Below are 13663 nucleotides of genomic sequence, written 5' to 3' on the forward strand. Positions count from 1 at the left end.
TTCACCTTCTATGGTATGGTTGGAGTGCTCTTTACACCCAACCTTTCATTGAGGTCATATTTGTTGATAACACTTCAAGAACTGTATACACTTCTTCTGCAGAAAAGTAAATGTTGGTTTGACTGAAAGGTTTAGTTTTTTGAAAGTCTGCTGCTTAATATATAGATTAAGCTGTTGAACTCAAGCATCAGGAATTATTCCATGTCAGTAGATGCAGCAACCGCGCTTTCGCACGCGCAAAATCGCATTCAGGAAGGCAAGTGTGCTAGCATATAACTATATAAGGCTAGAATATAGTTCTAGCTGGCAATATTGAAAGCAAAGATAATGTTAATTTGATACCAGTCAAATTTGAGTTTAAAAAAAGTGATCTGAATATTACGTTCATATAATGGGATGATCTTTGAATGGAGTTCAAGCGTTTGGATTGTCGAGCCTATAAGACAAAACTTGAATATCAATATAATTCATATAAGAGTGACAACTTATTGTTAATTATTATAGAACAAGTAATTAAAGAACAAATATGAATCCTAGTTCTTTTTTAATTGTATTTGTGTTATGAGAACATGTCTACATATGCATATTAAATGTGCAGTCTAATATGATCTTTAGATTTTCAGTTTGGGTAAAGCTATGGTATGTTAACATTTCTCATACATTAACTATTTTTACCACTTTAGGGACTCATGTTACCACTTTGAGGACTAATATTACTATTTTGAGTACTTATACGGTAAATTAAGAAAATTTACCACTTTAAGGACTCATGTTATATACCACTTTGAGGATTAATATTACTATTTTGAGGACTTATGTGGTAACTAAGAAAATTTATCACTTTAAGGACTCATGTTACCACTTTGAGGACTAATATTACTATTTTGAGGACTCATTTTACCACTTTTAAGACAATTGTATGCATGTCATACGTTAACACATTGTAGAATTTTCCTTTCAGTTTAACAGAGCCTACATAAAATTCTTCAAATTAGACAAAAAAGGGTTCAAGTTAGTCAACTTATAAATCATGAAGGAGCAAAAAAGTAGTAAACCCAAATGTGTCGAAAGATTATGTGAAGGAGAAGCTGACACTGTTAGCCTGACGTCCGCTCTTGGAGGGGAAGGGAGGCATCTCTCGACAAAATCCGAATCGAAGTTAAAGTCCAGTTTAGGTGAAATGCTGAAATGCATGACAGGGCAAGTTTATTAATTTGGCAATCCAAGCGGCTCGTTGGCTTCAAGAGGGTCCCAATTAATTTCACTTTAATTGGTAGAATCCCAATTAGTTAATGGAAGACTCCGGTGGGTTTAACCTTTTCCTAATCCTAGAAGAAGAGAGGCTCATGCACGTGTACTCCTGGCCAGTTAAGGACTAGATATATAGTTGGGCAGTTGGCTATATATAGTTCCACTGAGTTTAGTATTATCAGTTCTTGTTCAAGCTAGCTTCATTATTTAGCGCATGCATGTCGTCGACACAAGAGAGACATCTGTTTTGCTGCAAAGCGTTGCAAAGAGAAACCGCACAACCGTTACAATCAAGATACCGGATAAACGTCCTTCCGATAATATTATCTGTCTCAAAGCAAACATTCATTTGCAAAAGAGATGAAGGAACTATAACTAGTTATCGACCAAATTTGATAACTAAAACACAAACATCTGTCAGTCTCTCTCGTCTTCAAAATATGAGAGCGAATAAGAAGATTGTGGCCCAGCGGCTTTTGAGCATTGGTGTCCCAGAAGAGGAGGAGCCAACTATTACTGAAGAAATATTTAAGCAGGTTGATGTATCCGTCCCCGAGCTGCCTCTAGTTGTGATAATAGTGGACGTGACCGTATTGGATTCGTTTGAGGATGATCCTGATTACATTAGTTGGAGTACAGAGATTATTAGGGAAGCAATTGAAAATTTTATATCGTATAGTTTTTCCAATAATCATGACACCAATAAGCGCATTCCTGCAACTATATCATCAATTACTGAATTGGTAAAACTGAGGTTTGATGGTTTGGAAAAAGCTACTCTCATACAAACCCCATCTTGTGCCATTTGTTTGGAGGATTTTGCACAAACTACCGCTGATCAGCTCCTCACTACTTTGCCCTGCACACACCATTATCATCTTGCTTGCATTGTCAAGAGCCTGGAGGTCAGCCACAGGTGTCCCTTGTGTCGATACCCAATGCCAATAGTTGTAGAAATAGGTGGAAAGAATCGACAGGTTGCTGCATATAGCTATATATGAAGCTTATTTTGATCAAATTCATCAATCTTATCTAGCATGCTGTACACAACGTACGTTTTGTTGTACTGCTGATTTTGAGAACTGTTTCCTTAAAAGACTAGGAATGGCTATATCGGTGGCATACTTGAATTCCATAAAAAAGATCTACGCTTTAACCCCACCTTTGGTAAAAGGGCGGTTTTGCTGAGCACTCAATTCAAGGCTTCTGCTGGACACAACAGGTTTTGGGACCTGAGTTTTCTTATATTTGTTTCATTTCCTGATTATTTTAGATGTATTCAATTAATTTCATTAGACTAAAATAGTAAAATGTAATGGATTTGTGCTTTTGTTTTACGCGGCAAGGGATTCTTATCCTGATGTAGGACAAGAATGGACCTGGTTTAGCCGGAAAATTAGAAAAATAAAGAAGCAGTGTGTAATTAAGAAGAGTGATGGGAAAATAGGTAATTCATGCATAATGAGGTTACTAGCCGCTGCAATATCCAAGAAAATTTGGTTTTGTACTTTTCGGGTTTCTCGTGGGAAAAGTCAGGTTCTGGATTGTGAATCAGATTGGAGTAAGATTTGGCCAGAATGTCTGTTTGAGACGCATGATACATTTCCAGAATGGGAACGACGAGATCTTCAAGACTCACTTTAGTGAGCCATAAAGGATTTAGGCCAAAATATGTGATTTTAATTATCCGATTCGGGATTTAATATTTTTAGGCTAGTTTTACATTTGTTTTAGAATTCTTTTATTTTAGGTTTTTAGTTTCCTTTTAAATTTGGATTCTTTAGGATTTCTTGTTAGATTATGATTTTAGGTCTTGGATGCCTATATAAGCACCATCATGTTTTGTAGTAGGATCAGTTTATGATATCAAACTTAATAAAATTTAGAGATTTTTCTTTATTTCTCTGGTGGACTCCAGAACTATGTCTTTTAGGGTTTATCGCTTGTAAACCCCGTACGTTACTTCCAACTGTGTCAGGAATGATGAAGAATACAAGCAGAATATTTCAAACAAGCTTCAACTTAATTTCTCACAAGGATGCTCTCAATTTCTTTTCTCTCATGATTTTCTGAGTTGAATGCACACAATCCTAAATATTGCTACGTGAAAGAGATGATAATATAAGACAACATAAAGCTCACGTAGATATCATGACAATGAAAGCACTTTCTGAATGTATAATTTTTTCTCAAAGATTTCACAAACGATACTAGCATATGACCAAATGAACCCAAGCCATAGGCTCATCTCCATGCACAAATCTCCATAGACCAACTGCCGTCTCCAATGAACAAATAGGTCTTTTATTCAAGGTTGTAATGGTGCTAAAGGTTAAGGTTAAAAGAAAGAAAGGATAGGGAATAACAAAGATCCTAAAGAAATTAGCAGAGCACTATAAATGATATGAGAGATGTAAGAACTTTGATATCTCCTCAAAGCAATCAACATAGAACACATGAAGCAAATAGTAATAATTTTTTCCAAAGCCAGATGTCATCTTTTTGGGCCTTTGCTTCATTCTAAACCTTCTTTTAACACTTGTGAAATATGACAAAGACCAAATTTTATTGAACAGGCCTTCAATTCAAAATAAACTCCTTATTCACAAAGGAGGACTAAAATCCATACACATTTTTTTTTTCTTTTGCCGTATGCTTATATTATTATTTTTTTTCCTTTTTTTTTCTTTTTCGGCATACATACATTTTTTTTCATATATATATATATATATATATTATTATGGACAAGTTTTACCCCCACACTTGCTTACAAAAGTACCTTGAACATAAGTATATCTCTCTAAAAATTGCTCCACTAATTCCTTAGGATAGGGTAAGGATATATCTATACTAAGCTTTAAGGGTAAGAATTTGTGGATGATGAAAGAAAAGGCTTAATGTAGGCTCAAGAGGGTAAACTAGGGGATTGCACATCTTGTGTGCATAAAAGGGACACAGGTTAATTTGGCTATGATGGTAATCCTAGTGCCTTTATCCCTTCAGAGGTTCAAGCATTAGATTGGCAAAAAGTTTCGATAGGCATGAAGACAAGTTCTAGCATATATATATTCTCTAGTTACATTAAAAGCTGCGGTCAATATGCATAGTCAAGATGAAACGACATGTGAAATCTACGTACAATCCCTCGTCAAGAAAATAGGATGATCTAAGTTAAAACCACTTAGAAAAGAATAGCACATATACAAGCTCAATAACTCACAAGGGTTAAATCAAGTTTAACTTGTCCTAGCATGCTTCAATCAAGTTTTAGTCATCACATAAGCCCTAATCATCTATTGCACCATAAATCAAGCATAATAATCATAAAAGTCTATTAGCAATTACTTAAGATTATGAATTCAAAATCATGACTTGCAATCATCTTGTAACCATATAATTCAAATCGATAGTTCATGCTCATCATAGTGTTGGAAGACTCCTAAAGACTCAACAAAAACAAAACCTTTTTTTTTTTTCTTGACCACCGGTCGGTGGATTTCGCCTACTGGTCGGTGAGCTTCTGACCCTGAAATAGACAAACAACGACTGGTCAGCCGACTGGTCAGTAGATTTAGAAAAAAACATGAAATTAAAGCCAAAACTCCTAAAACAAAAACTCTAAGCAAAACAACAAAGTGTTAAACCTTCTCCCCACACTTGATCTAAACATTGCCCTCAATGTTTGACTATGAAGTACAACAATGAACAAATCAAGCATAAAGAAAAAGATTAAACACAACAAAAAGACACAATAGAGAAAATATAATCAAAGAACATAAATAAAAGGGAAGAGATAGAGAAAGCAAATCTGCTTGGCGAGCAATATGTGCTGCTTCCAACTCCTCCATCATTAGGTTGCCTCCCATGTAGCACTTGGTTTAATGTCCTCAACCTGACACACCTACTCTCCATCAAGAGTAATCAGGAGGTTTTGGTCTTGGATCCCTCAAATGCTTAACCCTTTTAAGTGAAGTTTCATGATCTCTTGATAACAACATGGGATTGGATGATCCTCTTTTTCTTTCTCTTCTTCCATTGTCTCCATCTCCTATGAGATCCACCAAGCATGGATAGAAGGATCTCCTTATCAGATGTCAGATGCTAGCAAATTATCATCTCCACATGATCAACAAAATCAATGATTTCTTGGATGGAAGAAACATGTGTAAAGCTCAAATATGGCAAGGGAGAATCAGGTGGTGTACCCTGTGCTAGAGATAGAGGCCCGATGATATGTGATTTGAGGGTATCCTCTTCTAAGAAATCACCCATATCATCATTGAAACACTCTTGATCTTCATGAGGTATCATGATTGCTTCTAGCACATGAAACTCATTGTCATAAAGCTCCTCCTTACTTTCTTCATTATAAAAATCCTCATCATCAAAGGGATCTTCCTCCTCCAACGCTTCAAGCTTGGTCATGTAGTGGACGGTGTAGTCTTCATCCTCATCTAAGAATGAGTCACGTGATGTATCATGAGATGGAAGCAACACAGTGGTTGTAGGGGGCTCCCATAAAGTTGTCATCGGTGTCAGAGAGTTCTCTTGAGGTAATGCGCTATCCCAAATCTCATTAACTGCTGGCCAATCATCCTCCTCAATCGTGGAAAGCTCTTGAATTGGTTCTGGCTCTCTTGACTCTTGATTCAAGCAGGCCAAAATTATCTCCACAGTGGCTACCCAAAGCTTTGGCAGACGGTTTAGTGGTTTTCTGAGCCATTCTCTTTGAAACACAGTGGCTGATTGTTCAATTTTTGTGATGTGGGCGACGAATTGGGATTGGGAGGCGGCTAGATCTCAATCTGCTTTACTTCCAAGTAGTGTCGCCGACTTCTCATGCATGTTTCGATCTGGTTTTTTGGGTGAACTCTTGTCGGGTTTGCTTGGTTTCTTGTTTTGGAGCTCATGGATGGTTGGAGATGCTCTGTTGAAGGCATCCAAGATCGGCAACGACGTGGTTCTGGCAGAGCCGAGTAACTTTATTAAGGATTTAAGTTACTAAATAAACAAATAAAAGGTCAATTTGACTCCATTTTTCTAATTTTTTATTATTTTAAAATCGATCATATTCGTAATTTTTGTTGTTAGAGTGCAAACATGAGAATATTCATGTCGTACATTTGGATGTTCAAGTCTCTTTTCCATCTCATTTCGAACAATCGAACCTTGGGTCTGTCCGATGTTCTTCCTATGATTCCAGAGAAAGCCTACAAGTACGACTGGTCAGCTTCGAACAGTTCAAACTTCAACGCTTGACTTTTAGATTTAATCAGACAAAAAAAAAAAAAAGACTTTTAGAATTAATAAAACTAAATGAATAACGTTTATTAATTAATCCAAAATTATAAATAGAAAAACCATATCGCCCGCATAGTATTCCACATCTCCACTTGCATAATTAAATCCGGCGTCAACGAGATTTTGATTTCCGATTGCACCAACGAAAACCAGAAGCCGATTTCTACCGACGAGACCAAAACAGAGACAGACCAATACGAACACAGACGACGAGGACCAAACAAAAAATAAATAAATAAACGCGACTGGAGAAAGACGACACAGAGAGAAAGAGGGTGATCTATGATGGAGATGCTATGGACATGGCTCTTGAGTTTCTTCTTCATCTTAACTCTCTTATGCCTTCTGGGTTATCAGGTATTTGGTTTCTTCCACAATTTGCAAACCCCCCCGTTTTTTTTTTTTCATAATATCTTGGAAGTTATATCAGTGGTGAATTCACAGCCTAGGAAGCCGTATTTGAGTCACTTATCTAGCTTGTAATCTAATTGGGTTTTTGTTTATGGTATAAGAAATCAAGTATGTGTTCGTTTAAGTTTTCCGGGATTTTTAGAGATTTTCCTCTGAAAACTCTTTTTTTTTTTTTAAATTTTTTTTTATCTGTATTTCATCAATTTTCATACTTGTTTTCCAATCGCATGTTGGAAAAGTACTATATAAGGCTATTCATCTGTATAGTATCATTCTCTAGAAATTGAAACTGGGTGTATGAATATATATATTAGACTATGCATGTCAATTTCTAAATTTACATTCTTATGCAGACTAAGTATACTGACTATTCATAAGCTTATTGGCAACGAAACTATAGAAATAATGGGGAGATTCTAGGCAAGTGAAAGGTGAACCTTTATATGGTTTTGTGTTCTGAATTTTACGTTCTGTCTATTTTATGTAGTAGAGTTGTCCTACAAGCCATAGTTAGCTGAGTTACAGAGATGGTCTGGACTTTTTCCTGGATCGCTTTTGCATAGTTCTTGAACTGTTTAGAGATATGACCATTGCAAATGTTGATTGCAGCTTGTGTGCTTAGTGGACCTCGAATTTGATTACATCAATCCATATGATTCATCATCTCGGATAAACAATACTGTTTTGCCAGAGTTTATAGTTCAAGGAGTTCTGTGCGTCATTCTTCTTATAACGAGACACTGGTTTATGCTTCTATTGGCTCTTCCGCACCTATATTATAACGTCAATTCGTGAGTTTCTTTCCCTCCCTTACTCAAATATTGTTGTGTCTAGAATTAAATAGAGCTAGAATTAACTTATTTGAGGTGAATACGCTTCTTATGCCATAAGTATCTTTTATTTGATCTCTTTTATCTTGAAAACAAAGAGCTGCTCAGTTAGATTATGAGAAAAGCTCATCCCTAGATACATAAAATATATTGACAAAAGTGAAAACTTAATATCTTTGTTCGAACTTCCAAGTGAGGCATGCTGCATGATTTATAAGTTATAGTTATTGAGTGGTTGGGGAATTTGAACAACTTTAGCTTACTAGTTTGTCACTGCAACCTCCTTCACATGTGATGAACAAGTTGGGATAAGAAATGCATACCTAAGACTATAATTTTCATTTTAGAAGGTATGCAACACTATAATTCGGTTTTTTCTGTTCAGAAGTTATCAACTTGAAATGTTTTCTGGATACGTTCTGGACTATGTAACTTTCAATATGCCAGAATTATCTGGATTTTGAGAACTTAGTTGTTTCTGCATTTTTCTTATTCTAAGATAATATTGATCCTTATCATGCACTGTCAGTTGACCGAGTGCCATTTTGGCAAGCTTGTCATATGCGTTGATTTCATGTTTCACCTGAGTGTACCTTTAAAGGACTCACCATGTTGTCCATCCCCTCTCTGCTATTTTGTCAATCACTCTCTCTCCCTCGTAGGTGTGCATCTGATAAAGTGAATAGAGCCTCTACCATTTACAGCATATCAAGATGCTAGTTTTAACTAAGCTTCCTTACCTTTTGGGTGTCTGGAAGGCGGGTTGTCAAAGTGTAGTTTGTTTGCAATTTATGCTGATTGCAGAGCGAAGTTGTGCAGTATATTGTTCTATATTTGAACAAAACATGTAAAATTAACATGGAACTTCACTAAATTGTGAGTTTTAGAGATCACCCGTTCTTTTTGCTCTTACAGTTCAGGAATGGGTGATTGGGAAAAGATTATACTACTCTATATGATTAGAACAATAATGTGAATCAAAACACTTCATTAGGGACCATATTAGAGCCTCTCGTTTATCTAATATGTTATGTGATTCCATGATCAGGTACATGAAGGGGCGGCACTTGGTAGATGTGACTGAGATCTACAACCAGCTGAGCTGGGAGAAAAAACAACGGTTCTTCAAGATTGGCTATCTGTTGGTCCTGTTCATCCTCTCTCTATTCTGGTATTGTGATAATAAATGTTTTTGTTGATGTCCTTAAATTGTTGTTGGCTCTTTTGAAGTGGTGAGTTATATGTTCCTTTCGTGTAAATGTGATTTAGGTTGCTTTGGAGCATCGGAGATGAATATGATTAATCATGCACTGTTGCTCCCACTGAGCTTTCCCATTGTGAGTTTCCAGATCTAAACTATGTCATTATGCTTTTTTTTTCCTTGGCATGTCAAAGCAAGTGAAGAAGTGGCCATTGCACTCATTATCTTATTTCTCATCTACTTTGTCTCCATTTCACTAAAACATTAGTATGCCATTAAATTTCCATTGTAAGCAATCTCTTATATTTAGGTCAACTTTTATGATCAATTATGTTACTTCCTTTGGTTGATCATGTCTTTTGGTGGATGTTACTAATTTGCTTTGGTTTAATGCCAGGTTTTTATGAAGGAGCCACAGAGGAGATGGTCTCTTAAGGATATGAATCAGGACTCGTGCAAACTCAGCCTGATTTTGACACCTGATTTCTCATTTGATTCTCTGTTGGTAGTTAGATGCTCCACGTATTGTATGTAAATTACTTGCACTCGTCCATTTATGGACATCCTTTTTTTCCCTCATTTACAATGTGAAGCAGCATAATCTATAAATGGTTGCATATGGCACTGATTGTGATTCAAAAGTTTATAGCTTATTGGGGTTTCATGATACATAATAAAATTATGAGGATTTCACCAATGGCTAAAATTCTTCCGGAGCATATACTAGGAGGCGATTAGTTTTCTCTGTTTTTTTTTCCCGAAAAGAAGAATAGCAACGAATATATTCACCAAGGCCTAGACTCTACCCTTGTACATCAAACAAATGTTGAAATGTATTGCCTACTCAGCCAAACAGGGTGGAAATCTATAGCTAATAACATTCATTATAGATTGGATAGCTCGCATTGTGTAATTCTGTCATCCAATTTTTTGGGTACATCAAAGATTATTAAATCGATCCACCTAAAAAATTGGATGATAAAATATGAAAACAAATATACCGCCCACGCCTAGCGCGTTTAGATGGCTAGCATCATAGTTAGTAATATTCGGGATGAGAATTAAATGTGAAAAATACATAGGTGAATAATTTGGTAAGTTTTAGTGAAAAGTACTTTGAAAAATTCGGCCATAAGTTACGGAAATGGCAAATTATAAAATTTGATATGTACGTGTTTAAAACGAAATATAATGAAACATACGGACGTAAAAATACAGGTTTATAATTGTCATTTTGTAAAAGTAAAATAGAATTGGAATTGGTCTACTCATTTTATTTCATAGTCCCTTTATATAGGGAGAGAATTACAACGGAAATATCAATTATAATGATGACATTAAATGCTGATTGATCCGTAATCTTTGCTGATTGATGGTAATCACTAATTCCTTGATTCCCTCTTCGTCAGTCACTTTGACGAAGGCACATAATGTGCTTTTCCTTTAACACTCCCCCTTGGCACAAGGTGGCACCCTTGTACCAAGTCAAAGACGAGATAGTGCATGAGTTGTTGCCTCACTAAAAACCTTGCCAAGTAACAATAAAAACCCTGTGAGACAAAAAATACACCTTGGTCGAGGGAAAAGAGCACAACGCACCTTTTATATTTGAGGATGACATGTGTGTGTTAGACTCCCCCTGACGTCTACGCCTCCCCCTGATCCTTACATTAATCAAGGGAGCTTGGAAAGTCTTTGCATTCCTATACTTTTCACATGTTTCTCAAATATGGTCTTAGACAATGATTTGCTGAACAAATCTGCCACATTCTCCTTAGGCCTTACTTGATTCATCACTTGAATCTTGAGGAGGGCCTGTTGTTGCTGATTGTAGAAAAACTTTGGTGATATGTGTTTTGTATTATCACCCTTGACATATCCTACCTTCATCTGTTCGATGCAAGCTGCATTATCTTCGTAAATGCAAGTTGGCTCTTCAGTGGTAGAACTCAAACCACTAGTCCCTTGAATATGTGTAATGATAGCTCTTAACCATATACACTCACGAACCACCTCATGTAAAGCAATGATCTCTGAGTGGTTCGAGGAGGTAGCCACAAGACTTTGCTTGGTTGATCTCTAAGATATCGTCGTGTTCCCAATGGTAAATACATAACCAGTTTGGGAACGACCTTTACGTGGGTTAGAGAGGTACCCAGCATTAGCAACACCAACCAAACAGTCATTTGGCGTTTCGGTGTAGTGAGTGGCGCTTTCGCCATCAACATTTCCTTTAGAGATTGCAGTTCCATCTGTGGTCTCTCTTGTCTCTCTGTAGGGAAAGAACAGTCCCAAGTCAAAGGTTCCTTTTAGGTATCAGAAGATATTCTTGATACCATTCTAATGACGCTGCGTTGGCGTTGAGTTAAATCTAGCTAACAAGTTCATTGAGAATGCAATGTCTGGTCGAGTACATTGGGCTAAGTACAATAATGCGCCTACTGCACTTAGATAGGGAATTTCAGCTCCCAACACCTCTTCGTCATCTTCCTTTGGATGAAATTGATCTTTCTTTGCATCCAAACTTCGACCGATCATGCGAGTGCCAGCAGGATGCACTTTGTCCATGTTAAATCGCCTGACTTTTAGACATACGCAGGCTGGTGGATTAGTATTCCACAAACTCGGTGTTCTAGTTCAAGGCCTAAACAGAATCAAGTTTTCCCAAGATCCTTCATCTCAAATTTGGATTTGAAATAGCTCGCGGTTTCTCTTATTTCATCAGGAGTACCTATTATGTTCAAATCATCGACATATACAGCTACATTTGCAAATCCGGAACTTGTTTTCTTTATGAATACGTAGGGGCATAATTCATCGTTCTTATATCCCTTCCCAATCAAGTAGTCACTTAGACGGGTATACCACATCCGCCCAGATTGTTTTAATCCGTAAAGTGGGCGCTTCAACCTAATTGCAAACGCACTCTGTGGTTTAGAGTCACTTGACTTGGGTAATGTAAGGCCATCAGGCGCTTTCATATATATCTCTGAATCAAGATCCCCATAGAGATATGTAATAATCACATCCATGAGTTGCATTTCCAGTCCTTCGGAAGCTATCAAGCTAACAAAGTAGTGGAACGTTATAACGTCCATTACGAGAGAGTATGTCTTCTCGTAGTCAATTTCAGGGCATTGTGAGAAACCTTGCGCCACAAGGCCAGCCTTGTACCTCAGGACTTCATTATTCTCATTACGCTTTCTGACAAAGACCCATTTATGTCCTACAGGCTTTACACTTGGTGGGGTTAGCACTACCTGACCAAATACCTGTCGCTTTGTCAGAGAATCTAATTCTGCCTGGATTGCTTCTTTCTATTTAGGCCAATCTGCTCTTTGTTGACATTTTGCAATAGAGCGTGGTTCGATATCATCGTGCTCTATCATTTCTTGAGCAACAGTGTATGCAAATATATCATCAATGTGTATGGAAGATCTTTTTATCAACTCATACGCACTCTCATAATTCATTGAGATTTCTTTGTTCTCTGGAATCATTTCAAACATTGGAGCGTCCTCCAGTATTGATTCATGGACATAACTATAATAAGAGACAATCTCATGAGAGGGATTCTCTACATTGATGATTAATGGGTCGGTTTGTGCCTTACTCGCCCTCTTCTTCCTTGGGTGAGTGTCAATCGAACCAAGTTGCCTCCCCTTCTTCCTTTGGGGAGCCACGGCCTCAACCACACCTCCACTAAGTGTGGTTGCAGCGCCTCTATCTGCTGCGTTATGCCTCTTGTTGGGGACTTCTAACCTTGCAGGCACATTTGTAGCTGGTATATGTGATCTCGTCACTTTTACGATATCAGTAAACGCATCAGGTATCAAATCTGCTACGTTCTGAAGATCGATTATTCTTTTCACTTCACTTTCACTTTGTGAAGTGTGGAGATCAAAATGAGACAGAGTGGGGACAAACCACAACAATTCCTGTCATTCCCTTGGAAAATCATTTTTCCTATCTCCCCCTAACGACGGGAAAACTGTCTCATCAAAGTAACAATCCGCAAATCTAGCGGTAAAGAGATCGCCTGTCAAGGGTTCCAAATAGCAGATAATTGTTGGGGATTCGTATCCAACATAAATACTTAATCGTCTCTGAGGACCCATTTTGGTACGCTGTGGGGGCGCAATAGGCACATATACTATGCAACAAAATATGCGTAAGTGTGAAATGTCAAGCTCATATCCAGTTACCAACTGGTACGCAGAAAATGGTTGGCTAGCAGTGGGTCTGAAACAAATAAGTAAAGCTGCGTGTAATATTGCATAACCCCATGTAGATATAGGCAGATTGGTGCGCATAACCACTGCCCTAGCCACCATTTATAGCCTTTTGATGGTGGCTTTTTCGAGACCATTTTGTGTATGCACATGGGGTATATGATGCTCTACATCGATCCCAATAGACATGCAATAATCATCAAATGCTTTTGATGTAAACTCTCCAGCGTTATCAAGCCTTATAGACCTGACAGGGTGATCAGGGTGGTGAGCCCTTAAGCGTATAATCTGTGCTAAGAGTTTTGATCATACTCAATATTATAGATGAAACTAGCTTGACCAAGTTCTTCCAATAAAGCTTGAATAACTGTACGACCTGCTAAATTCTCCTTCATAATTATATACTTTTCATTATAGATGTTTTTGGAAATTGCTTG

General features: G+C 37.3%; 2 protein-coding genes across 2 annotated transcripts; both read left to right on the forward strand.

The window, feature by feature from the left end:
- The first annotated feature begins 1691 nt into the window (after positions 1-1691).
- On the forward strand, positions 1692-2252 carry LOC112167424 (E3 ubiquitin-protein ligase At1g12760-like). The gene has a single exon (XM_024304442.1). The coding sequence runs from the start codon at positions 1692-1694 to the stop codon at positions 2250-2252; it is 561 nt and encodes a 186-aa protein (XP_024160210.1).
- A 4353-nt stretch (positions 2253-6605) lies between these two features.
- Positions 6606-9640, forward strand: LOC112196991 (protein cornichon homolog 4). Its single transcript, XM_024337509.2, has 5 exons — positions 6606-6909; positions 7573-7754; positions 8842-8964; positions 9063-9130; positions 9392-9640. The coding sequence occupies exons 1-4, from the start codon at positions 6835-6837 to the stop codon at positions 9094-9096; spliced, it is 414 nt and encodes a 137-aa protein (XP_024193277.1). The 5' UTR covers positions 6606-6834; the 3' UTR covers positions 9097-9130; positions 9392-9640.
- Positions 9641-13663: the final 4023 nt, after the last annotated feature.

Source organism: Rosa chinensis, chromosome 1, assembly GCF_002994745.2.
Source record: "Rosa chinensis cultivar Old Blush chromosome 1, RchiOBHm-V2, whole genome shotgun sequence".
Taxonomy (NCBI): Eukaryota; Viridiplantae; Streptophyta; class Magnoliopsida; order Rosales; family Rosaceae; genus Rosa; species Rosa chinensis.